Consider the following 27,918-nt stretch of genomic DNA (forward strand, 5'->3'; position numbering starts at 1 on the left):
ACGACGATGAGAAGAGGCCCTGGCTACCACAGGCTTTCCCATCTCGGCGAGCAGCATTATATACCACGACCGCTCCACCCTCTCTATCTCTCAACCTGCCGCAAAATCCGGCATTCGTCCCCGAGAACTATACTACTACTACTCGACAAACCTCGCGGACCATGTTGATCAAACCTTCTTTTACCTCGGAGGGCATGAGGATAGGCAGGGCAGCAGCCAGTAGAACGGAGCACGTGGGGTTTGGTTTGGGTGCTGGTACGCGCCGAGCGTTTTCACTGTTCCCCACATTTCCCATCAATCTCTCACCTACTGCGTGCCCGGTACAGTAGGCCGTGACCGACCGGCGTGGGACACTGTCTCTGTGTCTCGGAAGACATTGGGCCTATTCTTACCACATTAATGCCAAGTTCCGTAGAATGGATATCCTTGCGATATGTAGCATTCGAACCCCGATATAGGACTGTCCCTTTTTCTTATTTTTCATTTTTCGATCTCAGATCAGACTCGAAGGAGAACAAGAGAGAAAACGAAAGAGAAGATGGTTACACATGAATACATATATGTACCTATATTCATTACAACATGCATGCTCGAACGGAGGGTCCATGGCGAAACCCTTGCGCCCCTTCGGTCAAAAGCATGCGCTAAGAACTGCGCCCTATTCTTAAAAAAAAACCTTCGATGTGACCATGGATATCGTGAGTGAGGGAAAAAGATGAAAAAGAAAAAAAGTTTGTACAAGTGAAAGCCGAAAGCCGCATTGACTGGTGGTATAAGTCGAGGATTCAGAGGGGTTGAGAATAGCGGGGATTGTCGGGTGGCTGGATGGGAGGTAGCTTTAATTCGTTTCTTCGTGTTCGTGGATGACAGACGGAGTATGCGTCCTCGAGACGCTGCCGAGTCTGGCGGGCTGAGGAGGGTCGATGGGCGAGACGGACTCGGTGATTCGGATGCTGGGCAGGCGATCGATGAGAGGAAGACTGGGAGGGGAAGAAGATGAAACGGGAGCTTCCAGGCGGTCTGTCGGGTCATAATGCTCTTCTGTCGTCGTTGCGGGAACCAGCCTTATCGTCGCCGAGTCCTCGTATGGCGGCGCTTCCTCGAAGCCAACCGAGTCGTAGTGAGGCGGTTCCGGCAGCGGGATCTGACTCTCGCCCAGGTCTGCAGGGTCGATGGATGTCATTTGCGTCGATGGCCGTCGCAGACTTAGTGATCCTCGGCGGGAATGTGATTGGGCTCGCGAGCGGGTTTGTTGCAGGGAGATGACTTCGAAGTCGCTTGCGTCACGATCAACGCCTGGTCGGTCGTCGGCGGAGTCGAAACTGGAGCCGGACAGGATGGACGTTGAGGAGTGAGTGCGGTGATGCGTCAGATTCGTCTCTCGAGACATCCAAGGACGAGCGGGAGCCATGCCGGCTGCGGCTGCACTGTCGAGAAGGGGTGTGTTGTCGGATTCGGCCGAGTTTGCGCGCACTCGAGTGCCGTCGTGCCTGGCGACGCCCAACTCTGCGTAGTTGACGGCGCTGACTCTCCTCTCTCGGGGACGCGAGTTGTGCTCGGCGATCATGGCATTTGATCCGTTGTTCTGGCGATAGGTGGATCTCAACATGGATTCTTGTCTCAGGGCGTTGAGGGTGACGGTGTCGCCACGGGCTCTCGCTTCTCGTCTTCGTCGCCTGCGCTCTTCCCTCTCGCTCGCTTCTTGTCTTCTCTGTTGTCGGATGCGCCACAGCGATTCCATTTCTTCCTCTCGCCGGTCCTCTTGCTCTTCGGCTGTCTCGGGAAACTCGACTACTGTATCCATTCCCTCCCTGTCACCTTCGCGAGCAATGACACCTTCGCCATCGTGCGGGACGGCGGAATAGACCGGGAGAGTTGCGATGCTGCGTATGCTTTCGTGACGGTTCACGTTGGTCTCGCCTTGACGAGGGACGCTCTGTACTTCGACTGTCGATGTTGGGAGTTGAGAATGCTTGTCGCGACGACTGGATAATTTGGACTTGATACGCTGGTGCCAACTCTGGCGCTTCCGTCCTTGCGATTCGGCATTCTTAGGATAGCGCAGACTCCGGAGTACATAGTAGACGATGACTCCGAGTATGATTGCTGCTGCAATACTGACAATAACCTTGAACAGAAGTGGTCAGTAAAGAGCATAATCCGAGCAAAAGACTACCTAGTATCAACTTACAATCACGGCCGTTTTCTTCCCGCTACCGCCATTGCCATTAGAAGTGTCGCCGCCATTGCTGCCGGCAGGAGATTGTCGTGCATGTAGCGCACCAGGGCGCATCAAGGCCATCATGTAGCCAGAGTCGAAGTGGATTTTCTTACTATTTCTGCGTGTGTACCTGAAGGAACAGAAGCAGGAATCTGACCAAGGAAGGCGAAAAGTGGATATCAGTCGACTGCGAGGCTGGTGAGAGAGGGAGATAGATAGACGCAAGCACAGACACACGACTGCGCTTCAAGTGACGCAGTGCAGGGCCCGGATTGTTGGGGCTCCAGAGAGATAATATAGATTTGAATGTTCGATCAGGATCACAGATGAAGTTGCTGGCATATGAAAACAGCAGACTAATTGTGGTGAAATATGCATGAACAGAAAGAAACGGAACCAGACCAAGCCTACCACGGTAAGATACAATATGAAGCAGAGTATGGGCAATGTGTAGAACAACACTTCAACTTTTCCGCACGCGATTACGAATACGAGGCTGGGGTGAGTGAGCCTTCGGCATCCGCAACAGAAACCATGGAAGGACTGCAACTCGCAGCTCACAGGCTCAGTGAAGGGCGGTGGCGCAGACCACTTTAGCTCGGTACTAACAACGACTCGAGCGCTTGTGCCTGGGCCCAAGAACCCTCAAGTGCTGACAGTAGCGGGACTGTGGGCATACAGACATACTACCCTCGTGTACGGTTCAGTGCGATCCTGCCAGTAAGAGCTGAGATATCGCACAGTTCTCCATATCTCAACCTTTTGTAATTGTCCATCTGCTCAGACAATCGGTCACACACACTGTGAACATATCGTGAGGTAAAAGACAAAGTCCCTTGATTACTGGGTCTGTACCTTACGCAAGCGGAAACTTGGCAGCCTGGTCTCAAGGTACAAACCCAGTAGCGCTATGCACTTAGAGTCATTTATAGCTCGGTAGATCCGGCAAAGCCCTGCTGATCCGCGGTCCCATCAGATATGAGAAGCATATGCACGTACCCTATGCTTGACTTCCAGCAACCAAACATAACGCTCAGGGGACAGAGCACTAAACGACAAGGTCAAGTAAAGTAATCACAACATTGTTGTCTACAGCATAGCATCAGGGTCTGCTACATTAGTCTTCGGAAGCATCAGAGCTTTTGCTGTCATTGTGGAGACATGCCTGAGACGTTGTCATGAAATCCAATACACCTGTGACTGCTACAGTCGCCCCCAAACAGCCACCGCCAGAGACCATCCAAGAAACCAAAACACGGCGATGGATCATCCTCAGTCTATGGGCAATAATTGCTATATTCGGCCTACCAGCATGGTATGCTACGACAGCCGTGCCCCGTGCTGAGCTTCCCATCGAAGTTATGACTCGGTGGTCAGAAGGACAGGTATGTGAGCAAAACATTTATATGAACACGTCCACTAACTCAACAAATGTAGGGAAGTAAGATAGAGTTTCCGATCACTGTTGCCATTGATAGTTCTGCGGTGTCATCCATTGATACCTCAGTCCTGGTTCAGAAGATTCAGATTGATCTTGATCAGCGGCAAGAATCAAGTCTTCACGGGCTTCATGTTGTGCCTGCTATGCGTGATCTGACGTCTGCACATACTTTAGCAGAGTCGTTCATCTATACGCACTCCTCCACGCACGAAAGATTTCAGCCGCAGCTAGTCATTGAACTCAGAGAGACTGCGGAGTCAGCAAGCGAGTCTCCTGTTGCGAAGCTGCAACCTTTCAATCCTGTTTTAGAGATTCACTACAGCCAGGCTTCCGTGTCAAACGATGCGGACTTACATTCACTTGCACAATTTGTCATCAATGAACTCCAGGAAACGTACGCCGAGGAGCGTGCGACCATCACTCACTTGATAGCTTCTGATGCTGCATTTGCCCGAAGTCTGGACACGCAGGCCCAAGAGTCCATGTCCTCTGAGCTGAAGCAGCGGTCTAACAGAGCGTTCAAATATGCGACTACGTATCACTTGACCGTCTCGCTCTTCTCCGGTTCCGACACTCCTTCCTCTTGGGATATCAAGTCTGCCCTTGACGAGTATCTGTCGCCATTTCTGCAGTCATTCGCTTCCATCAGTACCTTCACTCTGGATACGCAAGTTCAGCTCTATGCATCGCTGTCTACGTCCTTGCAAGGACCCAATTACGACGAGTCCTCGAAACAGTGGACGCTGCTCCACTCGGACTTGAGTGCTTTCATCAATGCAGCCGAGTGGCCTCTGAATCCTAGTATCGGCACGGGGCCGACAATGAACTTTGTTGTCTATGTTCCCTCCAAGGCTCAGAGTCCCCTTGTCATCAGCGAGACTGGAGGTACCAGTTGGCTCATCCCCCAGTGGGGTGGTGTACAAATCGTCAATCAAGACGAGGCATCCAATTCTACCACGTTAACCAAAGATGCACTGGAGCCGGTTATGCGAACCTTCGCCGACCAACTGGATGCGCTTTTGGGGTTGCCACAATCGCCCTCATCGCTTCCCCTTCGTCTATCTAGTCTTACGCGTGAAAGGACAACCTCTCTGATCATCTCGGCATCCTCGACGCTGGGCGCTCTCGCAAGACTATCTCTCAAGCTCACGTCGATCGCAATTCCCGACAACGTTGCGACATCAGTGGCAGACGCGATCCAGCATCTGGAACAAGCTTGCGAAGATCTGCGCCAAGGTCGATTCGATAGTGCTCTCGAGCACGCTCGTTCCGCCGAGACCCAAGCGGAGCAAGCATTCTTTGACCCGTCCATGGTCGGACAGGTCTACTTCCCCGACGAGCACAAGGTTGCCGTCTACGTGCCCATGCTGGGCCCAATGGCTGTGCCGCTCGTCATGGCGGCTATGAAGGAAGTGAAGCGCATCAGGCAGACGAGATCGTTCAGTCGATGAAGGCGCACGCTGCCCAAAAACCTGCGATTCAGCACATGGCACCGGCACCTGCTTTACCCAGCAACATCGTCTTCACTACTCGTGCTATGAGGAAGTGATGCGCTACGCTCGGCAAGGATGCCCACGAAATAAACAATGCCAGCCGATGATCTTGGACATGTGTGGTCACATCTTGCTTCCGATCCTAAATAACATTACTCGTAAAAGTTAAAGCGAATCAGACGGCTTCCGAAGCCCTGGCAGAGGGGAAAACGGGGGTCGACCGGTTCCGAGGCTGACTGATTTGCATGCTGCAGAGAGGAAGCTTGTTTGTCCAGCCAAACTAGCTAGCTGCACAAGGATGTTTTTCGAGAGACCCGACTCCCTGCGATGCATCCGGCATTATGGAAAGAATTACCCTCTCGTATCTGCGGGGACTCATCATACCCTTCGTCCATCACTGGGGGGAAGCGCCCCCCCGAACACCTATTGTCGTTTCACTGGCATTGCTGTTGTGACGGAAGTTTAAATTCCCCGCACACTTCCCCCGTTTTGCGCTGCGGGGTTCACATTAACATTTTTAAAGGAACCACTGTTCGATGGCAAAAGTGAATTGTCATGTTTATGGGGGGAGGGAGGGGAAGGGCATTTATATAGCACAAGCACACCCAGCTCCCCTGCTGGTGATTACGAGTCAATTGCATGCATGCACTGAGAGGTATACATACACAGTAGCTGTCTCCTCCAAGAACCAAACTCAAAACCACAACTTCCTCGTTCGCACGTGAGAGCCCCCCTCCCCCACCCTCGTCAAGATGCCCGTGAACCAGCAAGCACACGACAATGTGCAGAAGTCTCTGGACAGCATCACGTCAGACGCCGGCCTGAAAGTGCCGGGCATGGTCTTCACAGCAGTGGACAAGAACGGCGACGCCATCACCGAGAACGTGTCGGGCACCCGAGGCCTCGACACCAAGAAGCCCATGACGCTCGACACCGTTTTCTGGATCGCGAGTTGCACGAAGCTGCTCGCCACTATCGCTGCCATGCAGCTTGCCGAGCAGGGAAAGCTGAGCCTCGATGATCATAATGAGCTGTATAAGGTCCTGCCGGAGCTCAAGGACAAGAAGGTCTTGCAGGAGGATGGGTCGCTTGTGGATAAGACTAGTGAGATAACTTTGAGAAGGGTAAGTTTCTTTTTTTCTTTTTCTTTTTCTTTTCCCTTTTGTTGTTGTTGTTGTTGTTGTTGTTGTTGTTGTAACACGTAATGTGATGACGATATGGCGATGATGGAAACCGGGTTGCTGACAGAGACTTTTTTTCTTCTGCTGCGCAGTTGCTCAACCACACGGCCGGATTCGGATACGAGATCTTCAACAAGAAGCTCATGGAGTACGGCCGACCGGCAGGCTTCGACGTCTTCAGCGGCGACATCCACGACATCGTCGACACACCCCTCGTGAACCAGCCTGGTTCGAGGTGGGAGTACGGCGTCAACATCGACTGGGCCGGCATCGCGGTCGAGAGAGTGTCCGGGCTCACACTCAACGACTACCTGAAGCAGAACGTCTTTGCGCCGCTCGGCGTCACGAACATCGATATGCTCCCGAGTGATGAGATGAAGGCTCACCTCGCGGCTATGCATCAGCGTCTGCCTAATGGCGAGACGTTGGAGAGCGATCATCCCATGCGCAGGTCGTTGAAGGCGCGCAGTGATGCTGACAAGGCGCGTATCTTTAATAGTGCTGGTGCGGGCTGCTTCGCGCAGCCGACTCAATACGTCCGTAAGTGACATCCACCGCCTGACTTGCAGAGGTCGACACTCAAACACGAATGATTAACTGATTCGTTCTTTCTCCTCATGACAGAGATCCTCGTCGCGCTGCTGAACAACGGCACGCACCCCAAGACCAAGAAACAGATCCTCAAGCCCGAGACAGTCGACGAAATGTTCGAGAACCAGATCCCCGAGTTCCCAGACTTCGCGCGCAACACGCCTTTGCCACCGTGCAAGAACGAGTATTCCAACGCCGCGCCCGAGCTGTATCCCGAAGAGGGCGACCCGCCTCAGGGCTGGGGTCTGAGCTTCATGATCACGACTAAGCCTGGCATGACTGGTCGCGGTCGACAGACGGCCTGGTGGGCTGGTATTGCGAACTTGTTCTGGTGGTGTGATCGTGAGAAGGGAGTCGCGGGCATTATTGCTTCGCAGGTTCTGCCATTCGGTGATCCAGTTGTTATGGGACAGGTAAGGCTTCTCGTTTCCCCTGACATGCTTCTTCGTTTCGAGGGTTTAATGCTGACTTTTCGATTTGTCTAGTGGTTTGCCTGTGAGAAGGCCGTCTATGATGCGATTGCTTGATTGCCGGTTTAGTATGAACTGCTTCTGACTGTTCATGTGACGCCATTCCGGCTTTGATCTTCGGAGCGAATTGCCCTTTGTGAAGCGCAGGTATGGTTTGCGTTGCAGTACTGCTCGATGCCATGTAGTGTATATCTTCAACCAATCGATATAGCCCATCGTTCTACCCGGGTAGCCAACCCTTTGATGACTCCTCTCTCCCTCCAAAAATGACCAGCTTTTTCCTCTTCGTGCCACTCGAAGTCTTTGGCTGTACTCTGCATCTCCATCTTCTTGCACCAGGCTCTCATGCGTCTCGCAGAGGTGAAGCCGTCTTCGCTGCCGAAGACGACGAGCGTCTTGTTGCGCACAAGGGTTTCCGAGTCGAACGGCCTCATCAGAAGCATGGATGCCCAAGACGGTGACAGAAATGCTGATAGTGGAGGCAGGAGGGGGGATATGAGGAGATAGTGCGTCTTGACTCCGCCACAAATCACCGTCGTAGCATTAGCAGGTAACACTTTCTCCAAAGATGGCGTCGTTGTTGTCGCATCCGGAGCATGAGAGTGCGAAACGTGATTGCGCACACTACGGCTCGAGGACCTTCGCACGCTCCTTCGCCTGCCGTCACTACTGTGTCGATGAACATTGTGATGATGAACGATATGGTCCTTGATCCGGCCAGGGATGTCCACACTACGACGGTTGCCACCACCGCAGCCGCTACTGCATCTGCGCCCGCTACCGCCACCGCCGGACCCGCTGCTGTGACTGCCTGTTCGTTGATGCCCGTGCAATGAGGTTTCTTGACCGCCGTACACAATAGAGTGGTGAGAATTGGACTTCTTATGCACGTTAGGAAGAGGTCGACCTCTTTCGTGCTGCTTCTGCCGCATTTGGACCTGTAGACGCTCATTGGTCTGAGAAGCAAGGCTTTGGGCGCGGAGAAGAGTTTCTCTAGCGTTGAGCTCATATTTAGGTTGCTTGCATTGCTCCAGAAGTGCTTCTGTTTCGGGTAATTGACTTGTTATCAGAGAGCCATATGAATAGCCTCCCAGTACCAAAGAGATGTCGCGGAGAGTCGATGGGGTTACACCCGTCAGATCACCGTCCATACCATCAGCGAGCTTTTGTTCAGCCACTGATGGAAACCGCAAGTCATTCAAGTAGTGTACCATAAGATTAGTAAATGAGATGTAGTCATCCAGTTCTGATTTCCCTGTCCAGCTCGTACTGCCTTTGGACTCGGCTGCTCCTCTGATTTCATCATCAGTATGACAACGTAGGAAGTTTCAGATTTGCAGATATTACTATAGAGCAAAGACAAAATGCTTTACACAGCTACTCGAAACAAGAAGGATGAGCCATCAACACACCTGAAATTAAAGGTCCCGACGACAAAGCCCAATTTCAGCAAAACAACTACAGCAACCATAACGACAGGATCGTCCATTGAGCCACCCAAGGGCGCATAAGGATGAGCGATGACCGAGCCCTTTTTCACCCATGCTTCATCGGATGTGACTGGACCTTCGTGTTCGAAGATCGGGGGATGGTATATTCTGCAGTCCAGCGGCGTACCGTCTACGAAGGATGGGATGGTGAAGACGTAGGCCGGTTCGGCAAGGTCGCGCATTGTCATACAGAGAGGTAGGAACTCGGTCCGGTCATTGAGTGAGAAAGAGGTCTGGTCTCACGATTTATTTTGTTTGTCTATTTTTGTACATGGTGTGGACGCTTGTGGCAACTACGGCGTGACTGCCCGCGGAAGTAAGGTCGCGTGGAAATGAGGGGTTGGATGGAAGCTGAGATTCTACAGATATAGGCCCGACTTTCATAAGGCTTCATTCTACTACGTCAAATGCGAGCGGAATTAGGCAAAAGTAAAACACAACATGGCATGAAAAACGACAATACAGGGGTCTTTTGTAGTACAATAGATAGTCAAAGTCGTTATATTTCGTGATGGGGGTATCTCTATCATATAGGTTGGAAGCGAAGAATGCAGAACAAGCCAACACGAAGCCATCACTACTCGAAATCTGTGTCTTGCTGATGGCTGATCAGCAGTTCAGGATCTGGGCCGTCAGACTCGTTGTCAGTGTCTGATGACACAATCGTCCCATTGCTCCTCTTCGGTTCGAAAGCTTCGTCTAGGTCTCTAATGGCTTCGCTGTCCCTGGCGTGATGCATCACACTTCCTCTTGGAGTGCGGAGGTCTTCGTACACGGACTGGCTGGCAAATTCGCCGCCGCCGCCCTGATTGGGAGCATCCGAAAAGGATTGTTGATCAAGCTGTTCGGTAGATGCAGCCAATGCGGCATCGAGAATATCTCGGCCTTTGAGGAAAGCTTCGAGTTCGGCACCGATCGCTGCAACCAGCAACTTCCAGTCACGGGTCTGCGCAAGCTTATACTTGCTCTCAAGCTGCACAGTAGTCTGGTCCAGGTGGGCTAGCAGATCTTGCATGTCGTTGGTCGGCGATTGGATTGTGTTATTATCGTGGAGTGCATCGGACTCCGTATCCATCGACGGCCTCGCTTTCTCGGCACTGAGTCGTGCCGTGTCATTCCGAAGCTTGCGCTCGAAATCCATAACGTCCTTGACAACGTCTTTCCAGACGACAGCTCCGTCTTCGAGGGCTTCTCGGTCCCTCTCTATAGTTGCTTGCTGACTTTGCAATCGGTCTCTCTGACGACTGAAGGCCTCACGAGCTGTGTCTAGAGTCAACTTCTTCACTCTCGGTTGATGAGGTAGGGTAGAGATGACGTCGAGAGTGCTGGGGGGCAGATCACTCAGGAAGTCTTTGCTATGCTGTTCGAGAATGGCTAGACTTGCGGTGTAAGAAGACAGGTCCGCGTGGACCTCATTCTCGCAGTCTTGCGCTTCTTTGCGGAGCTTTGTCTGCTGCGCCTTCATCTGAGCCAATCTTGCTTCCAGATCGTTGATGTCGTTTTGCATGTCATCAGCTTTCTGGCGCAGCTCTCTCGCCCTGGCGTGCTCCTCTCCTTGCTGGATCTGACGAGTTCTTTCCTCTAGTCGCTCCCTCTTGCGCAGCCAGACATCGAGTTGGTGAACAAGTGCGTTGCATTCTTCGAGCTCCGGGGTCAGCTGGTCTGACTCTTGGGCTTTCAGGAGGGCCAGCCTTCGCATCGTCGTGTGTATGGCCTTCCGTGCATCGTGCAGACCAATCTTTCCACTTCCCTGAGGGCTCGAAACGGCGTTCTTGGAGCTTCTCATCCGTGCATTCAGGTTTGCAGGAGGCGTAGAGGCAGCAGAAAGCGAGGCATCGTCTGGTGTATTGGAGGCTAGACCAGACAAGAGGCCTTCGGCCTGGGCATCTAGGAGGATCTGGAGGTGAGCTTCGAGCTGTTTCTGCTTGCGGCGGAAGAACAAAAGATCGTGGTCGGTGGAAGAGGCAGGCGCGGCTCCACCAGGTGAGTGCGCAGGGGTTGAGGTCAAGTAGGTGCTCGACACTATGGGTGGAGGAATCATCGAGGCGGCAATGGGAGAGGGCGTGCGCCATCGAGGCGTCTTGGACGTCGAGCGCGCTTCTTCTGGAGACAAAGAGCGCGAGTAGCGCGAAACAGCTTTACCTAACCACGAGCTATACTCGACCGCGTCAGTATTGTCTTCCAAACAGGTGGCCGGAGCACAGGTGAGATGGCATGTTTCATGGCATACCTTGTTTCCATGTTTACACTTTTCTCAGATCAATACGTTGGCAAGCATATGGTGAAGAGTGCGTGTCTTATGTCTCTTTTGTCGTAACATATACAGAAATGCAAGGCAGACCAGTAATTAATGCGCGTGACACGGTCAGATGATGGATGCATGTGAAAACGGGTGATCCTCTTATGTTTTGGACCGTTCCCTATCCCCAATGGCTATACCACAGCCAAGTCTGATACCAACACTTTGCAGTCTTGCGGTCCAGGAACTCACAAGATGTTTGATAAGCTTATACCACCGCAAGCTACCTTATACACGATGCTCCCAGTCAATAGTGATGGAATGTTCAGCTGTCTTACCCTGACGTACCGGCAACAATAGGCTTGGCAGTCCGGGGAAGGGTCGTGGCGGAAGCCGTGACAGGGCGGAGGGATGGAAGACTACTGGATGAAGCAGCGGACACCGGTGGCGGTGGAGAGGAGATGCAAACATCAGGATCCAAAGGCGCAGTTTGACAAGGAGAAGCGTCGCCTGCGGTTCATGTGACTTGGAGCTTTATTCCATCCACTTCACCTCATTACAATACTTGACATCAGCAAGACTCTCACATACCTGCCTTCACTCACTATCTGTTCAATTCAAGATAAAGCTGTCGTCTTTGAGAACTTGACTAACGCTGCTTGATCACCACTGCCCCTGCCGCATAGGTCGCGCAACGCGGGCGCCAGCTTCTTCTATCCGCGCAACTCAACACCACTAATCCCTTGCCATCACAAAGACAACCATGTCTACACTGGCCGATCAGGATTTCGGCTCAGAGGAAGAGGAGGATGATTTCAATCCAGCTCCTGAGATAGGATCGGAAAACGAGGGCGACGACGACGCAAATGCTCCCCGTCAACGCCAGGCCCCCGCCGACGATGATGATGACGACGACGACGACAACGACAATGCCCAATCGAATGCTGCCCAGCGAAGAGGAAGCGACAATGCTGGTGATGAGGAGGAGGGCGATGAGGAAGAGGAGGACGAAGAGGACGAGGATGAAGAGGAGGAAGACGAGGATGACGAGGACGATGTTGTATGTTTATGCCTACGAGAGCAGGATAGAGAAGGGAAAATACTGACTGTTTGTTCCACTAGGGCCATCCTCGCAAACGACGCAGAAAGGGCCCCCGCAACCAGTTCCTCGATGTCGAGGCCGAAGTCGACGACGAGGACGAAGAAGAGCCGGAAGAGGACGACGACTTGGCTGCCGGCGACGAGATGCACCCTGACGACCTCCTGGAGCTGCCCGCAGGCGCTGAACGAGACGATCGCAAGCACAGAGAACTCGACCGACAACGCGATCTCGCTGCCAGCATGGATGCCGAGAAGCAAGCGCAAGCCCTCAAGGAGCGCTACGGCCGCAACAGAGCCAGCCACTCGGATTCTACCGTCGTCCCTCAGCGTCTGCTCCTGCCCAGCGTCGACGATCCCCACATCTGGAGACTCAAGTGCAAGCCCGGCAAGGAGCGTGAAGTTGTCTTTGCAATCATGAAGCGAATCGAGGACCGCGCTGGAACCAGGGAGCCTCTGCAGATCATTTCCGCCTTCGAGAGAAGCGGTCCCATGGCTGGCAACCTCTATGTCGAAGCTCGAGTCGTCACCGATGTCACCTCAGCCCTCGAGGGTCTGCAGAATGTCTACATGGGCACAAAGCCAATGCTGATACCCATCGGAGAAATGCCCGATCTCCTGCGTGCCACTAAGAGCAAGCAACTCGAGCCCGGCATGTATGTGCGCATCAGACGTGGAAAGTACGCCGGCGACTTGGCCTTTGTGGACGAAGTCGAATCCAACGGAACCGAGGTTACTGTCAAGCTTGTCCCGCGACTTGACTATGGCGCCAACGAAGACGTGCAAGCCGGTGGCCTGGGTGACAAGCGCAAGCGCGTCGGATTCGCTAGCAACGCTGGCCCGAGACCGCCTGCACGTCTCTTCAGCGAGCACGAGGCGCGCAAGAGACACGGCAGATACCTCACCAAGGGCACTGGTTTCACCGGCAACACCTGGACCTACCTCAACGATACTTATGTTGATGGCTTCCTGATCAAGGACTTCAAGACCAACATGCTGCAGAGCGAAGACGTCAACCCCACCCTCGAGGAAGTCACGCGCTTTGTCGCTGATGCCGAAGATGGCACGGAGAACCTCGATCTTTCCGCCCTGGCTGCGACCATCAAGAGTAACACTGCAGGCGCTTTCCTTCCAGGCGACATGGTCGAGATCTTCCAGGGTGAACAACGCGGCGTTTCCGGCAAAGCCATCTCCGTCCACTCCGATATTGTTCGCATCTCAGTCACCGAGGGCCCTCTCAGGGGCCAGATCATCGAATCGCCCACGAAGGGCCTACGGAAGTTGTTCAGGGAAGGAGATCACGTCAAGGTCATTGGTGGCAGCAAGTACTATGACGAGGTCGGAATGGTGGTCAAGGTCGTCGACGACAGAGTCACCATGCTGACCGACTCCAACCAAGTCGAAATCACCGTCTTCAGCAAAGACCTCCGCGAAGCGACCGACTCGGGTGGTCAAGTTGGCGTTGCCAAGTACGATCTGCACGATCTTGTGCAACTGGACGCTGCCACTGTCGGCTGCGTGATCAAAGTCGATCGGGAGTCGCTGCGTGTTCTGGACCAGACTGGGACCGTGCGAAGCCTACTTCACTCCAACATCTCCAACAAGCTCGAACGCCGTAAGAATGCCGTGGCCACTGACTCCGACGGTAACGAAATCCGCATCGACGACGGCATCAAAGAGAACGGCGGTGAGGGAAAGAACGGACGCGTCCTGCACATTCATCGAAATTTTCTCTTCGCTCGCAACCGCGAGCAGACGGAGAATGGTGGTGTGTTTGTTGTGCGAACCAACAACGTCAAGACCATCGCCGCAAAGGGAGGAAGAGTGGGCAGTGCCGCTTCCAATCTGATGAAGATGAATCCCGCCATGCAGAGGCCTGGCGCTGCGAACGGTGGTGTTGCTGCCATGCCACCACCGAGATCCATGGGTCGTGACAGACTGATCGGTAAGACCGTCACGATCAGAAAGGGTCCCCACAAAGGTCTTCTTGGCATCGTCAAGGACAGCACAGACTCCGAGGCCCGAGTCGAGATCCACGGTAGCAAGAAGACCATTTCCATCGGAAAGGAAAACTTGACTGTCAGAGATCCGGTCACTGGTGCTGTCATCCAACAAGACGCCAGCCGTCGGGCAGGTGCACCGCCCATGGGCATGCCAAGCAACAGAGGTTCCCATGGAGGTGCTACTCCAGGTGGAGCGTTCGGAAGAACGCCACGCAACGATGGAGGCAGGACACCCGCTTGGGCAGGCGCTGGCAACAAGACACCAGCGTGGCAGGCGAACTCGGGCAGCAGGACCGCATATGGTGGCAATGTGCCCGCATGGCAAAAGGGCAGTGGAACAGCCTACGGTGGCTCAACATCCTACGGTGGATCGACATCCTACGGAGGAGGAACTTCATACGGTGGTAGTACCGCATACGGCGGGGTAAGTGATGGATATTCGTTTATTCACATTTACACAATAGACTAACCATCTGCAGGGCACATGGAATCCCAACAACCGCACCCCGTTCCACAGTGGAGGAACGGCCATGGACTCGGGATCCAAGACTCCAGCGTACGGTTCATTCGATGCGCCTACTCCTGGTCTCAACAGCGCGCTGACACCCGGCAATCTTGATGCGCCTACTCCTGGAGCTTCATACGGCCAATATCAAACACCCGCTGCGAGCGCGCCCACTCCTGGTGGTTTCCCCTCGACACCGGGCGCCTGGAACGCAGATACCCCTGCTCTAGATGATGGACCCAGATACGATTAAGATCGTGCCCATTGAAGGAAGCCAAATATACCTCATCGGGTTCTTTTTCGTTCCACAGTGCTCCAGGAGCTTGTTATACATAATGGAAAAGTCATGACTGTCGAATGGAAACGACAGGTGGCAAGGCAGGGAAGGGGGTTTTGGAAGCATCAGAGGCGTCAAGGTGGCGAATTTCATAGCCCCTAGGTTGGATTGAAGCAGTCGTTACTGCCTCCGAACCAGAACACGACTGAGAAATCAAGAGGCTATTACACATGTTCTTCCCACATGTTGCCTATTATCGTGCAACCCTAAAAGCCCCTCCACTGTGAGCTTACTTCTATGCGAGAAGCCGGCCGGCGACGTTGATCAGCGATAACAGGTGTACACATTTGTATTTTAAAGCTCAATCACACCCTCATGCAATATATATCAGTAAGTGCAAGAAACCCAAAACGAAAAATCAATAATAATCCTCATCCCTCATCCCCATGCCTCTCTCCAGTCCCTCCGCCCGACAAAGCGCCCTATTCGCCACAGGCACCTCAAACCCCTTCACCCCCTCACTCAGCGTCAAGAACTGCATCAACAGCCCGGCCTCAGTATGCCAAGAGATATGACAATGCAGCGGCCACACGCCCGGGTTATCCGCCACGAAGCGCAGCAATATCCACCCGAACGCCTCGACGCTGGCCGTGTCTCGTCGCAGGGGGTTCGAGAGGTCGAGAGAGGCGTAGAGAGGGGCGAGGTTCGAGGGGGTCAAGGGGTCGAAGACGGAGAGGCGCGGGGGGTAGCCGTGGCCTTGGGCCAGAACGAAGTATTTGTAGCCGTGCAGGTGCATCGGGTGATTGCCGTCGTCGAAGTTCGAGATGAGGATGTCGAGGGTTTGGCGGCGTGTGGTTTGGATCACGAGGTCGGTGGGGAAGGCGAGGGAGTTGGCCCATGCTACTGGGGTTTCCGCGTTATTGCCTGTGCTGGTGGGCGAGAAGGAGGCGTTCGCGGCTTGCAGACCGTCGTGGGCCCGCGCTAGAGTCGGACTGTGCACGTCTGGGCGCCAGCTGCTGCTGTTGAAGAACCCTCTGCTGAGCTGGTGCGCGCCAATCTCGAAGTTTGCACGCAGGTAAAAGAACGCGTCTGCTTGCGCTGGTGCGGGGATTGCTTCGACGGGGACGAGCTCGGTGGTGTTCAAGTCGCGGCACTCCAAGGCTTGCACATCGTTCCAGTCTTTCGAGTCGGGCAGGGTCGGGTCTTGGGCTGCAGTCGAAGGCGTGCTGTACAGGACGATGCCGTGTACTTCGCCAGCCATGAATGGGTTCGGCTCTGCGAAACAAGTCGTGATCATGCGCGCTCGCATGCGGAAACGATTCCTCCGCGTACTGTTTGCGTGGACAATCACGCTGTATCGCTGAGCTGGGTTGATGTTGAGTCGGTGATAGTACACAGGAACGACGTCTGTGCCGTCTGCCTCGGTGACGGCGAGTTCGTGCTCGTCGATCTGAAATTGAAATTCCGCAAAGGCGCCGACGTTGATGATCCGGAGTCGATGGTGTTTTCCAGCATCTAGCGCGAAGAAGGGTGGTTGAACGTTTGCAGTGCTGTTGTCGCATTTTCTGTGAGGTAGTTCGTCACAGTTGCGGACGGCATGTCCATTGATCAGCGCCCCATCTGGGACTGGCTCTGTATTCTCCATGTCAGGAGCCATGTACGCTCTAGCAAGAACACTGGACAGATCGTGGTAGTGGTCCGAAAGCATGACTACTCGATCAGTAGCATATTGAATCTGCTGCAATTCCTTTTCTTTCCACGAGTGAATGATCAACGGCCCATGAAGTCCGTCGGAAGATTGCACTCCCTGGTGTGCATGGTACCAATAAGTGCCACTCTGATTATCGACGGTGAACTCATAAGTGAAGTTATGGCCAGGAGCTATAGGGCACTGTGAGATGCCTACTGTGCCGTCCATCCAGTTTGTACCATTCTGATAGATGCCGTGCCAGTGAATAGCGGTACTGTTGCTCATTTGGTTTATTACGTGGACTCGAATCGTGTCCCCTTCATTAGCCCTTATGAGAGGGCCAGGGAATTCGTCGTTGATAACCAGCATCAAGCGAAAAACACCATCTGGATTATACACCTTTTCTGTCAAGGTCCACGTGAACTCCCGAATTGTTGGAGGAGCATCGATATCCCAACTTGGGTCAAGCACATATCTCACTGGATCATCTTTTTGAGCCAGTAGCAAATCGCCAGACTTGAATTGTGAATCGATCCCTGACGTTACATGACCATTGGTTTGGGACTCGACACCGCTGGATGGAAAACCCCTGTTCACCAACCTCACAGCTGCTGGAACGGAAAATGTGCATACTAGAAGGAGAACGATCAAGTGCCACCATCTGAGTACGCAGCAGGTACTCTCATCGTAGCTGTCCTTTCTGTAAATCCCAGTAGAAGGATCGGAGCTCTTTTGGAGAAGAGCTTCGCCCTGTTCTTCTTTGCTGTCTGAATTGCTTGCGCGGACAGGGTCACTGTCTACACGACGGGCCCAATCATTTCTTGCCATGGAAAGGTATTATCCTGAGATAACTTGGTCCTATTTACGCAACGGCGTACAAGACTGCTCTTGAGCCAAGATACTCGGATCGACAATGGTAGATCTTGGCCAGACCTTGCTGCGCAAACACAAGAGGCTACCTAATGCAAGGACTTGGCGCTAAGTGAGATTGCAAAAGCCTTTGAGGTGGCAAGAGTCTGCATCCCGTCTGGGTGCAGGTTGTGTGGACCAACCATATGATCCAACGACTTGGTGGAAGAACAGAACGTGGTGTAAGTGCATGCCGATCACCCGACTGTGACCTGCATGTTATTGCGGCAAGCCGAGGGTCAATAGACCCTGTGGGGTTAGGCCAGCCAATCAATGCCAACCCCTTTAGCATGTGCTTGTATTACGACCATTGCTTAATCCAACGACAACAATATTGGACATCGTAGCCAAACCTATTCACTACAGTGATGTGGATACCAACCGCATCATTGAGCAGATCCTGAGCGGAAGGTCCAGTCTCCAGAAGTCTATGGCCCACGGCCATGTTGACAACGTGCCTACCTCGACCAATGAGCCGTCCCCAATTTCATACCTCCTCAACGCCAGGTATCCCTACTGCGGCATGTCTGCAAGAGAGGAGCAGCCGACCAACCGAGTTTGGAAGGTCGTCGTCGCAGTCGTAGCATGTGTATGTGCCAACTGCTTCCTGTGTGCCGTGTCCAAGAATTTCGAATATATATATATATGTATATGGCAAGATGGCTGCTCCAGGCTATTCACAGCCAGGCCACGACTTATCTGGTCACTCTCTCTTTCTGCTCGTGCGAACGTGAGCTTTCACTCATTTACTTTGAGGCTTCTTTGAGACCCGATATCTGACATTCTTGCTGTTTAAGATGCTCACGGCAATTGCCCTTTCCACTGCGGCCTTTGCAAGCTCGACAGTGGCCACCTTCGTCCCTCAATGGCAAGCTCCGTCGAACCAGAAGCCCAACCTCTATACGGCAACTGATGCGGCTGCGGTACATGCTGCACAAGCAACTGCAAAGGCCGAGAGTCCTACTTCGAGAGTACCCGGCAAGGCCTTTGACAGGTTCGCAGTCATATGGATGGTAAGGAAGACTCTCTGCTGTGCGCTCGCCACTTCCGATTGCCCATGTGATCAACTCTTCCATTGTTATGCGTGATAGCCTGATTAGGATATGTTGGAACGGGACGCGGGCCATTTCTGCTTCTTCTGGGCCCAAAGTTGCCCAAAGCCATGTTGTAGACGCATAATTGGTGGAGCGACCATGACTAATAGCATATACAGGAAAACACCGATTTTGACAAGGCCGCAGGAGACCCAAACCTCGCTTGGCTCGCCACTAAAGGCCAAGTCTTGAGCAACTACTTTGCAGTCACTCATCCTTCGGAACCAAACTATGCCGCCGCTATCGCCGGTGACAACTTTGGCATAGACAACGATGCCTTCAACCAGATCTCAGGCAACGTGAGCACCATAGTCGATCTGCTAGAAGACAGAGGCATATCCTGGGCCATGTATCAGGAAGACATGCCGTACGCAGGGTTCGAAGGGATGCAGTGGAAGAATCAACAGACCGGCGCCAACGATTACGTGAGGAAACACAACCCCGCGATCCTCTACAACGCAAATACCACACCAGATCGCTTGGCCAATAACAAAAACTTCACCTCATTCTACAGCGACCTCGAAAACGACTCCCTGCCGCAATGGATGTTCATAACCCCGAACATGACCTCCGACGGCCACGACACCTCCGTCACGGTCGCCGGGTCCTTCATGCGCAGTTTCGTCGAGCCGCTCCTGAACGACACGCGGTTCATGAAGAATACGCTGGTCCTGATCACGTTCGATGAGAACCACACTTACACGCTGAGCAACCGCGTCTTCTCGATCCTGCTCGGCGACGCGCTGCCGCAGGACAAAATCGGGTCCACAGACGACATGTACTACAACCACTACAGCGAGCTATCGACGGTGGAATCGAACTGGAACCTAGCGACGCTGGGACGCTGGGACGTCGGCGCCAATGTGTTCCAGACCGTGGCCGACAAGACAGGCGCGAAGAGCACGCCCTGGGAAGCGGCGACTGGAGCCAGCCCGACGAGATTCTTCAACGAGTCGTTCGCTGGTCCTTTCAATTCTGTCAATTCTTCTGTGCCGTATCCGGTGCCTAATAGTCTGCTCGTCCGCGATGGGCGGTTCGTGTCGCCTAAGGTCTCGCTTACTTGGGGGCTGGAGGAGTTTGATCAGAAGTCGTATTATGCTGATACAGTGGAGATTCCAGATGGTATGTACCCGCCGGCAGGGTGGGCGAGCTGATAGGTGGTGATTTGTTGGGTGTTCTGCAATATAGAAAAGCTAGCGGAAGTGACGACAAGTCAAAAATGTCGTTTATGGACGGATTAGATGCATACAAATGTGATTTGGTGACGCCTTGCGAAGAAAGAGATATAGTGAGAAGAGATGCCGAACATGATACTCGCGCATTCCCTAAGGAATTGCCACAGGCTTAAAACTCACTTTGCCACCCTATGTGACCTACGGTATTGAAGACAAGTCAATCGAATATCCCAATCGAATGCCACAGAGGAGCACCAGCCTGAAATCACCGACACAACGATCCACGCGGGGACGGGGAACACCCCATCAGAGTTTACGAGAAGAGTGCACGGCGGTACAGATGATACATAAAAACCATTTCCCCATTGTCATTAGATCACGCTCTCGCCCTCTCGACTTTGGCACCCGCCACCTACAGAACTGTACATCCTCGACAAGCCCCTTCCTCAGCTGTAATCATGCTATATGAACCACTCTCATCTCTATTCGCATCACTCCGTCCCAAACAACCCTATACGCCTCTCCCAACGACCTCGAACGAGCACTCACGAGACCCGTCCCTCGAGTCCGCGCACTCACCTACACTGTCACCATGTAAAGAAGACCCCAACAAGAGAGAAGGAAGCAAGACGAAACGAGTCCTCAGGATCGATCCGCGAATGATGTCCGACGCAACGATCGGCCTCTCAGACGGACTCACGGTGCCATTTGCGCTGACGGCGGGACTTTCTGCTCTCGGAGACACGCGGCTTGTCGTTTATGCCGGACTCGCCGAGTTGATCGCTGGGGGGATCAGTATGGGGCTGGGAGGATATCTGGGGGCTGCGGGTGAAGCGTAGGTTTTTCTTTTTCGGTCTTGCCTTTCTTTCGTCCTTTTCTTACCTGACGAGGACACACACATACACAGACAAGGGCACGAGGCTACGCGATCAGAACTCCAGGAAATGGTAGCGAATAGCCCTCGGAGAACCCGCGAGGAAATCCTCTCTGCGCTGCAGGAGTTTCAGCTCTCAGCGACCCTGAGAGAAGCTGTGGCTAGTGAGCTATTGGCTTCGGAAGAAGCGAGCGAAGACTTCCTTGCTCGAGTCCGGCATCACTTGCCCGCATCTTCGTCGGCGGATGAGTCTGGTCGAGCCTACGTTTCTGCCGTGACGATCGCGTCGGGTTATGTTCTCGGAGGCCTGGTTCCCCTTCTGCCGTATTCCTTGTGCGGAAACAATCGCGTGGCGTTTTGCTGGAGTGTGGCTGTCATGGCTGTGACGCTTTTTGTCTTTGGGTATCTGAAATGTCTACTGGTCGGTGAGAGGGGCAAGTTGACTTGCCTCAAGGCTGGCGTGCAGATGATGGCGTGTGGAGGCATGGCTGCTGCGGCGGCCATGGGTTGCGTTACGGCTTTCGCTACGTGAGGGATGGCTGGAGTCAGAAGTGATCGAAAGGTACTATCGAAGTCCTGCAGCCCATCACACAGGTTATGCACTACACAAGGCCTTTGGTGAGGGAGGAGCCAGATGAGTGCAGCAGTTTACAGGTGATCAAGAATTGAGTACCTAAAAAGACGGCAGAACAGCGGTCGGAACTTGTGTAGAAGACTCTTGATCGCAAAGGTCGACACATGGCGGACCCATTACCTCAAGGCCTGAGGTGCAACTAGCCACCGCCTCATGCGCCAGAATAGCAGTGGCCCTGAGCCGAGGACGAAAAGCATGGCTTATCCCAGGGCTAGTGGAAAAACGAGTCGAAAGAAGTGAAAAGGAACAGATGTCAGGATATGATTTCTCAACTGCATCACACATCATGTTTCGTAGGCAGCCAAAGGGTATACTTGTGTTCCTCCATCCAAGCAATTCAAGCAAAAATATAACGATGCGCTCTCCTCAATGCGGCGCATGGCCAGCAGACCGAGCGGTCCAAAGTTTCATGGCAGTTCTAGTCGGGACAATTTCGCGAGACCTCAAGGTATGCACCGACGCATGCTGCACGAACGCCAAGACACTCGCTATAAATCTACAGATAAATCATGACAGGTCCGCGACGTGGATCATTCTTCGTTCAGTAGCTTTTTTCGTCTATGCAGCAGGCTTCTCGGCGCCGTCTGCGCCGTTTGTCGCAGCGGCAGGCATCTCCACCTTGCCACCAGGAGAGCTGGGCAGCCTTGCAGTGAGAACCTCGACGCCGTCCTCGGTGACGAGCATGGTATGTTCTGGCAACCGAAGTGTCAGCATAGATGACACCAGACAAAAGACCAAGATGATTCCTTACCGAATTGTGCGCTGAGGCCACCGTCTTGAGTGACCGAGGTCCAGTTGTCAGGCCAGGTCTTGTCCTTTGCAGAGCCAGTGCAGATCATAGGCTCGATTGTGAAGGTCATGCCAGGCTTGGCAATTCCGATGGCCTTGTTCTTTGCGTAATGCGGGACGTTGGGAGCGCAGTGGAATTGAGTGTTGACACCATGACCGCAGTATGTCTTGACAGTGTTACAGTTCCTGCTCTTGGCGAGCTTCTCGATGACGGCGCCGTACTCCTTGAAGGCGGTGCCGGGCTTTGCAATGGCAATGGCGGCGTCGAGACAGTCGCGCGCAGCTTCGACGACACGGACGGCATCGGGGTTGGCGAGAGCCTTGTCACCGACGTAGTACGTCTCGTTGATGTCGCCGTGGAAACCTCCGTGGTAGAGAGTGACATCAATGTTGACAATGTCGCCGTCCTTGAGGGCACGATGATCCGGAATGCCGTGGCAGATGGACTCGTTGACGCTTGTGCAGACAGACTTGGGGAAGTTGTAGTAGTTGAGCGGCGAGGGGTATGACTAGCACAAAGAGATCAGCTCTGTCTCTGCCTGAACAAGGCTCATTTCCCCGATGACAACAGGGACCGGGAATGCTCACATCTCTTTCTATGCAGGCCTTGTGCACAATGGCGTCAATCTCATCCGTGGTGACTCCGGGCTTCAGGGCAGCTGCGGCCTCGTCGAGCACCTCACGAGCGAGGCGGCACACTTTGCGCATACCCTCCTGCTGCTTCTTGTCGAGGATCGTGATCTTGTTGCGACCCACGAAGTTCTGTTCGGACCTGGGAATGCCGTCCTTGGCGTACTCGGGGCGAGTGATGTGGGCGGGCAGTTCTCGGGTCGGCGAAAGCGGGTATGCAGGTCTCAGAGATCCAGTGTACGGGAAGCTAGGGAAGGGGTTGTAGTGACCTGTGTTTGGGTCTGGTTCAGAAATGACAGTTGGAGTAAAGAAGTTGCCGAGAGGATTACTTGAGGATTTGTGGATTTTCTTGTGTTCGCTCTGTGGCACGCGGGTGGCGTAGCTTGTCAATGGATGCGCATGTGGTTTTATTTATGTTTGTCAGAACAAGACCGAGATCACTTACCCAGTTGCGCTTGAAACAGTCCTGGCTGCAGAAGAAACTGTCCTTCCCTTGCTTTTGACACGTGGGGCACTGCAAGGTACCGGCATCGTTGCTACAGTCGGCTCCTTCACATGCTCGCGCCATCTTTCGGGTGGAATATGATATGCGGGACCGAACGAGTGTTTTCTATATTGTCCGAAGATTCGAGACTGGAGGCACGAAGGAAATTCTTGTTAGCCCGATCCACTGTGCCCAGATGTGGAAACGATGATCAGCTTACGTTTGCCGGAGAGAGTCAAGAGGTCTGGTGAAGAAAGCGTGTGGCCGAATGACAGCGGGAAGAGATTGACTATACAGTAAAGAGCAAAGGCACTTATATCCGCACTTTCTTTCTTGCACCGCGGCAAAGAGCATCAACTGCGGACAATGGGCCGGATTGCATCTTGTGGATCTTTGAGGATTACCTTACCTTACCAAAGTGAGGTAAGCAGCCCTCGAGTCATCCCACTTGGTCTCGGATGCTGCCGGACGAATCAGATACTCGGGTCAATTGCACAAAGGGCGTGACTTTGTATCAAGGGCGTCAGTAGGGCGTGATCGGTTATCGACAATGCCGCCGACACGTGCGCGGACCCGTGGACCCTTCCACTCCATCACACGACAATGAAGATTCGATAAACCCCGGTACATCCGGTAGGTACAACTGTATATGCAGGTCGAAGAACAATTTATGCGTCATTGACTCGACTCAAAAAATCAAGGTAGGTCAGATGGTAACACCTTATATCGAGGTCAAGGCCAACCTATAACATCTATACATGTGACTCTCCCATTCTTGCATCTCACTCGTCAGTTCCCAGATTCCAGACTGTCATGGAAAAACAGAAGTTCGTGGTGATAGGCGCCGGTCCAGTGGGTGCGCTTGCGGCTCTTTATGCTGCGGGACGAGGTTTCGATGTAGAGGTCTATGAACTTCGAGGCGGTATGTACTCTGGTATCTTGCAAGCCATATCAGCTCGTGGCTCTTCATGTTGCAGAAGCTGTTCAGTCCAGTTCTTGTTCCAACACCGGTCGGATGTCGGACATCATCCATGAGCTCTGTGACTCAAGGTTCGATGCCCAATGTACCGGTTTGCTATCAGAGCTCGTGGGAGGCTGGAGTCACCTAAAACACGACTATTCACAGATGTATACCAGATTCAGAACGAGACTGATGCCCCACAACAGACCTCCGGGACCCCCAGGTGGTTCCATTGAACTTTACCAGATCCATCAACCTTGCCATGTCAGAGCGAGGTATCAATGCGCTCAAGCATGCCAATATCCCTGGCCTGGTTGACTCCATCATGACCGAGACCATTCCTATGCATGGCCGCATGATCCACGGAGTCGACAACGGCAGCTTCACAGAAGAGTCACAAAACTACGACATCCATGGCAGATTCATCAGTGCTGTTGATCGTGCTGGCCTGAACAAGCGTCTGCTGGATGAACTCGATAAACTACCCAACGTCAAGATGTTCTTCAACTACAAGCTCACCGGTGCTGACTTTAGAGCAAAACGTGCTTGGTTTGAAGAAAGAAGTAAACCGCTCACTGACCATGCTCAAAATCCTAGCGAAATACAAGATGCGCCGCCGCGAGCAACAGAAATCGAGGTTGCTTTTGACTTCATGCTCGGATGTGATGGCGCTCACTCGGCGGTACGCTATCATCTGATGAAGTACACCCGGATGGACTACACACAGTCATACATTGACACTCTGTGGTGCGAATTCCACATCGACCCGACTCCCTCAACCGCCGGCACATCAGAAGGAGACTTCAAGATCAGCCCCAACCACCTCCACATCTGGCCCGGCAGAGAATTCATGTTCATCGCGATCCCCTCATCTGACAAGTCCTTCACATCCACTCTATTTCTCCCGGCGCATCACTTCGCCCACCTGGACGCCAACCCCTCCGAACTCGTGCCCTTCTTCAACAGATATTTCCCAGGCGTCGCAGGACGCTTGATCTCCGAGTCCGATCTCCAGAAACAATACACAGAGAACCCGCACCTACCACTAATAACCATCAAGTGCTCGCCACACCACTACGCCTCCTCAGCCGTGATCCTCGGTGACGCCGCACACGCCATGGTCCCCTTCTACGGCCAAGGCATGAACGCCGGCCTCGAAGACGTACGCGTGCTCTTCTCCTTCCTCGACGCCGCGGCCCCCACACCGGAGGGCAGAACCTCCGCGCTCGCCGCGTACTCGACGCAGCGCACCCCAGACGCCTCGGCAATCTGCGACCTCGCGCTGCGAAACTACCAAGAAATGCGCGCCGACGTGGCATCTCCAATCTACAAGTTCCGCAAGTGGGTCGAGGAGAAGCTGTCGGTCGCCGTGCCGCGGCTCGGCTGGGCGACGCAGTACTCGCGGATCAGTTTTGGTAATCAGCGGTACTCCGAGGTCGAGCGGTTGGCGCAGCGTCAGGGCGGCGTGTTGCTGTGGAGTATGACGGGCTTCGTGGGCTTGCTTGCTACTGGGGCGGTCTATGGCGCTTGGGCGTGGTGGAGGTGGAATAGAGCTGCTGCTACTAGTCGCGGGTTGCTGAAGGGTGGGATTGGGTTGACGGCTATTGGCGAGCGTATTGGTAGGGTGTTTCTATAGCATGCCCGACGACAGGGGAAAAGGAGACATTGTATTTGTACGTGATATTGGACAATCGTGCTGTAGAACTAGCTTAAGTGACATTTGAAAATCTACGCTTCACACGCTTTTGACAGGAAAAAAGAAAAGCAAGAGAAAGTCATGGGCAGATATTGTGCTACACCCAATCTTGTCAGCCGCACGCATGGCCCGTCTCGCGACAACTCATACAATCCCCCTTTCTTCACTCCCCAAACCTCTCTTCTCCCACTCAGGGACTCCGTCGCCAAAGCTCGCCTTCCCGTCACTTCCCCAGCGCCTTCTCCTTGATGAACCACGCGGCAATCGCCGCACCAGTAACGAGACCCGCCTCGAGGACAAAGGCGCTCCGCGTACTCTTGGCATAGCACTCGCGCACGATCTCTCTGATTTCCGGTTCCAGCGTGGCGATATACGCCAGCGACTCACGGACGCGCTCAGCGATTTCCGTGGCGGCTTTGCCTGATTTGAGAGATTCCTTGAGAGAGTCGCGCAGGGATTGATTGGCGACTGTTGCGGACATCGAGACGCCGAAGACCGACCCCAAGGAGCGGAAGAGGTAGGAGCAGGCGGTGGCGACGGCTTGGTCTTCGCGTGACGAGTTGGCGATCAGACCGATGAGCGTGCTGGTTACTCCGATGCCGTTGCTGAAGCCGGAGATGCACATGCCTGCGATGAGGCCCGGCGTGCTCTTCACTACGACGCCGCTGAACATGATGATGAATGACAGGCCGACTACTAGACACGAGTAGGCAATGACGGTCAGGTAGTAGTATTTGCCCGTGCGTTGCATGTAGAAGCCGCCGAAGAGACTGCCGCTGACGCCGCAGGCGATCGAGGGGATCAGGCGCACTCCTGCTTGGGTTGCTGTGAGGCCGTCTACGGCTTGGAAGTATAGCGGGATGTAGAAGAGGGCGGCGATCCAGCCTCCGAAAGCGAAGAAGTTGCAGGCATAGCAGGCGAAGAGGCTGCGGTGGAAAATGATGTGGCCTGGCGCGAATGGCTCCTTGGCGACTTTCATTTCGATGAAGATGAAAAGGGCGAAGAGGGGAACCGCGAGCGAAAGGGCTACAATGGTGATGGTTGCTTTCCAGCTGACGTTGCTTCCGCGATCCAGTGCAAGAAGGAGAGTAAAGACGGCACCAATCAACACTATTGCTCCTAGAAAATCGATGCGGCGAAGCTTTTGCTTCCAGTGGTCCTGGTCCTGGGGCGGCAGCTTGAGCAAGAGACCAACGGCCATGAATGCGACCAGACATAGCGGTGCCTGGCCGATGAACGCCCATCGCCAGCCAATGCTGTCCGCAAGAATACCTCCCAAAGGTGCACCCGCACCTGCGCCAGTCGCATAGACGATATTGATATAACCTTGCCACTTGCCACGCTCTCTCAATGGCACAGCATCAGATATGAGAATGCTCACAACTGTAGTCATGCCTCCTCCTCCAATACCAGCAAATGCGCGAGCAGCGATTAACTCGCCCATGGTCCGAGCGAGACCGCAGAACAGGCAACCAAGACCAAAGACGAGGTAGGCGAACAACAAACATCCCTTGCGACCGAAGATATCCGACATCTTGCCATAGAGAGGCTGGAAGGAAGTGAGAGTAAGGAAATATGCTGTCGCTATCCACGAAGTACTGCTGAGAGCGTGCAATTCACTTCCGATCTTACCATACGACGAGACGATGATGGTCTGATCTGCTGCAGATAACAAAACACCAATTGTAAGTGCAGGAAAGATGTACTTCATTCGACTCTTCATATGCTCAATTCCGGCGTCGGTGGTGGGTTTGTGCGGTGAACCATCCGCCTGCTCGACATCGTCGCTAGCGTTTCCTGAGCCCCCGTCCTGCAGTGTACTGCCGTCTGCTTCGAAGGTGCCATTAGTGGTAACTGATGCATTCTGAACGATAGCATCGGCCGGGTCAATTGTCTGGAGCGGCTTGTTTCCTAACAGCGGGGACGTTTCCGTGGGTTGACCATCGGCGCTTCCCCTGGTCGACATGGTCGCA

At 53.6% G+C, this 27,918-nt stretch overlaps 12 protein-coding genes across 16 annotated transcripts; 6 read left to right on the plus strand and 6 right to left on the minus strand.

Annotated features, from left to right (window-relative positions):
* Positions 1 to 838: 838 nt before the first annotated feature.
* Positions 839 to 2,305, minus strand: AAFC00_006379 (uncharacterized protein; the record flags this gene model as incomplete). Its single annotated transcript, XM_069346326.1, has 2 exons — positions 839 to 2,128; positions 2,192 to 2,305. The coding sequence occupies 2 exons, from the start codon at positions 2,303 to 2,305 to the stop codon at positions 839 to 841; spliced, it is 1,404 nt and encodes a 467-aa protein (XP_069197534.1).
* Positions 2,306 to 3,399: 1,094 nt separating this feature from the next.
* Positions 3,400 to 5,113, plus strand: AAFC00_006380 (uncharacterized protein; the record flags this gene model as incomplete). Its single annotated transcript, XM_069346328.1, has 2 exons — positions 3,400 to 3,606; positions 3,659 to 5,113. The coding sequence occupies 2 exons, from the start codon at positions 3,400 to 3,402 to the stop codon at positions 5,111 to 5,113; spliced, it is 1,662 nt and encodes a 553-aa protein (XP_069197535.1).
* A 794-nt stretch (positions 5,114 to 5,907) lies between these two features.
* On the plus strand, positions 5,908 to 7,454 carry AAFC00_006381 (uncharacterized protein; the record flags this gene model as incomplete). The annotated part of the gene is made up of 4 exons (XM_069346329.1): positions 5,908 to 6,279; positions 6,429 to 6,876; positions 6,961 to 7,340; positions 7,413 to 7,454. The coding sequence occupies 4 exons, from the start codon at positions 5,908 to 5,910 to the stop codon at positions 7,452 to 7,454; spliced, it is 1,242 nt and encodes a 413-aa protein (XP_069197536.1).
* Positions 7,455 to 7,591: 137 nt separating this feature from the next.
* On the minus strand, positions 7,592 to 9,069 carry AAFC00_006382 (uncharacterized protein; the record flags this gene model as incomplete). The annotated part of the gene is made up of 2 exons (XM_069348323.1): positions 7,592 to 8,690; positions 8,810 to 9,069. The coding sequence occupies 2 exons, from the start codon at positions 9,067 to 9,069 to the stop codon at positions 7,592 to 7,594; spliced, it is 1,359 nt and encodes a 452-aa protein (XP_069197537.1).
* A 395-nt stretch (positions 9,070 to 9,464) lies between these two features.
* Positions 9,465 to 11,128, minus strand: AAFC00_006383 (uncharacterized protein; the record flags this gene model as incomplete). The annotated part of the gene is made up of 2 exons (XM_069346330.1): positions 9,465 to 11,040; positions 11,118 to 11,128. 2 exons carry the CDS (start codon positions 11,126 to 11,128, stop codon positions 9,465 to 9,467), a joined length of 1,587 nt encoding a protein of 528 aa, XP_069197538.1.
* A 761-nt stretch (positions 11,129 to 11,889) lies between these two features.
* Positions 11,890 to 14,985, plus strand: AAFC00_006384 (uncharacterized protein; the record flags this gene model as incomplete). The annotated part of the gene is made up of 3 exons (XM_069346331.1): positions 11,890 to 12,186; positions 12,249 to 14,651; positions 14,707 to 14,985. 3 exons carry the CDS (start codon positions 11,890 to 11,892, stop codon positions 14,983 to 14,985), a joined length of 2,979 nt encoding a protein of 992 aa, XP_069197539.1.
* Positions 14,986 to 15,427: 442 nt separating this feature from the next.
* AAFC00_006385 (uncharacterized protein) lies at positions 15,428 to 17,527 on the minus strand (the record flags this gene model as incomplete). Of its 2 annotated transcripts, none has more annotated exons than XM_069346332.1 (1): positions 15,428 to 17,527. In XM_069346332.1, one exon carries the CDS (start codon positions 17,525 to 17,527, stop codon positions 15,428 to 15,430), a length of 2,100 nt encoding a protein of 699 aa, XP_069197540.1. The 2 variants fall into 2 exon arrangements, with proteins under 2 accessions (XP_069197540.1, XP_069197541.1); XM_069346333.1 differs by having other exon boundaries at positions 15,428 to 16,984.
* Positions 17,528 to 18,038: 511 nt separating this feature from the next.
* AAFC00_006386 (uncharacterized protein) lies at positions 18,039 to 19,856 on the plus strand (the record flags this gene model as incomplete). Of its 2 annotated transcripts, XM_069346334.1 has the most annotated exons (3): positions 18,039 to 18,197; positions 18,406 to 18,621; positions 18,822 to 19,856. In XM_069346334.1, 3 exons carry the CDS (start codon positions 18,039 to 18,041, stop codon positions 19,854 to 19,856), a joined length of 1,410 nt encoding a protein of 469 aa, XP_069197542.1. The 2 variants fall into 2 exon arrangements, with proteins under 2 accessions (XP_069197542.1, XP_069197543.1); XM_069346335.1 differs by lacking the exon at positions 18,039 to 18,197.
* A 479-nt stretch (positions 19,857 to 20,335) lies between these two features.
* On the plus strand, positions 20,336 to 21,283 carry AAFC00_006387 (uncharacterized protein; the record flags this gene model as incomplete). Of its 2 annotated transcripts, none has more annotated exons than XM_069348325.1 (2): positions 20,336 to 20,712; positions 20,785 to 21,283. In XM_069348325.1, 2 exons carry the CDS (start codon positions 20,336 to 20,338, stop codon positions 21,281 to 21,283), a joined length of 876 nt encoding a protein of 291 aa, XP_069197544.1. The 2 variants fall into 2 exon arrangements, with proteins under 2 accessions (XP_069197544.1, XP_069197545.1); XM_069348326.1 differs by having other exon boundaries at positions 20,540 to 20,712.
* A 660-nt stretch (positions 21,284 to 21,943) lies between these two features.
* On the minus strand, positions 21,944 to 23,372 carry AAFC00_006388 (uncharacterized protein; the record flags this gene model as incomplete). 2 transcript variants are annotated; one of them, XM_069346336.1, is made up of 5 exons in its annotated part: positions 21,944 to 22,077; positions 22,137 to 22,683; positions 22,763 to 23,073; positions 23,134 to 23,164; positions 23,250 to 23,372. In XM_069346336.1, 5 exons carry the CDS (start codon positions 23,370 to 23,372, stop codon positions 21,944 to 21,946), a joined length of 1,146 nt encoding a protein of 381 aa, XP_069197546.1. The 2 variants fall into 2 exon arrangements, with proteins under 2 accessions (XP_069197546.1, XP_069197547.1); XM_069346337.1 differs by having other exon boundaries at positions 22,763 to 23,164.
* Positions 23,373 to 24,101: 729 nt separating this feature from the next.
* On the plus strand, positions 24,102 to 25,885 carry AAFC00_006389 (uncharacterized protein; the record flags this gene model as incomplete). Its single annotated transcript, XM_069346338.1, has 2 exons — positions 24,102 to 24,210; positions 24,456 to 25,885. 2 exons carry the CDS (start codon positions 24,102 to 24,104, stop codon positions 25,883 to 25,885), a joined length of 1,539 nt encoding a protein of 512 aa, XP_069197548.1.
* A 283-nt stretch (positions 25,886 to 26,168) lies between these two features.
* AAFC00_006390 (uncharacterized protein) lies at positions 26,169 to 27,911 on the minus strand (the record flags this gene model as incomplete). The annotated part of the gene is made up of 1 exon (XM_069346339.1): positions 26,169 to 27,911. One exon carries the CDS (start codon positions 27,909 to 27,911, stop codon positions 26,169 to 26,171), a length of 1,743 nt encoding a protein of 580 aa, XP_069197549.1.
* Between the last annotated feature and the right edge of the window lie 7 nt (positions 27,912 to 27,918).

The sequence above is a fragment of the Neodothiora populina genome, assembly GCF_041146345.1.
Source record: "Neodothiora populina strain CPC 39397 chromosome Unknown canker_contig_7, whole genome shotgun sequence".
Taxonomy (NCBI): domain Eukaryota; kingdom Fungi; phylum Ascomycota; class Dothideomycetes; order Dothideales; family Dothioraceae; genus Neodothiora; species Neodothiora populina.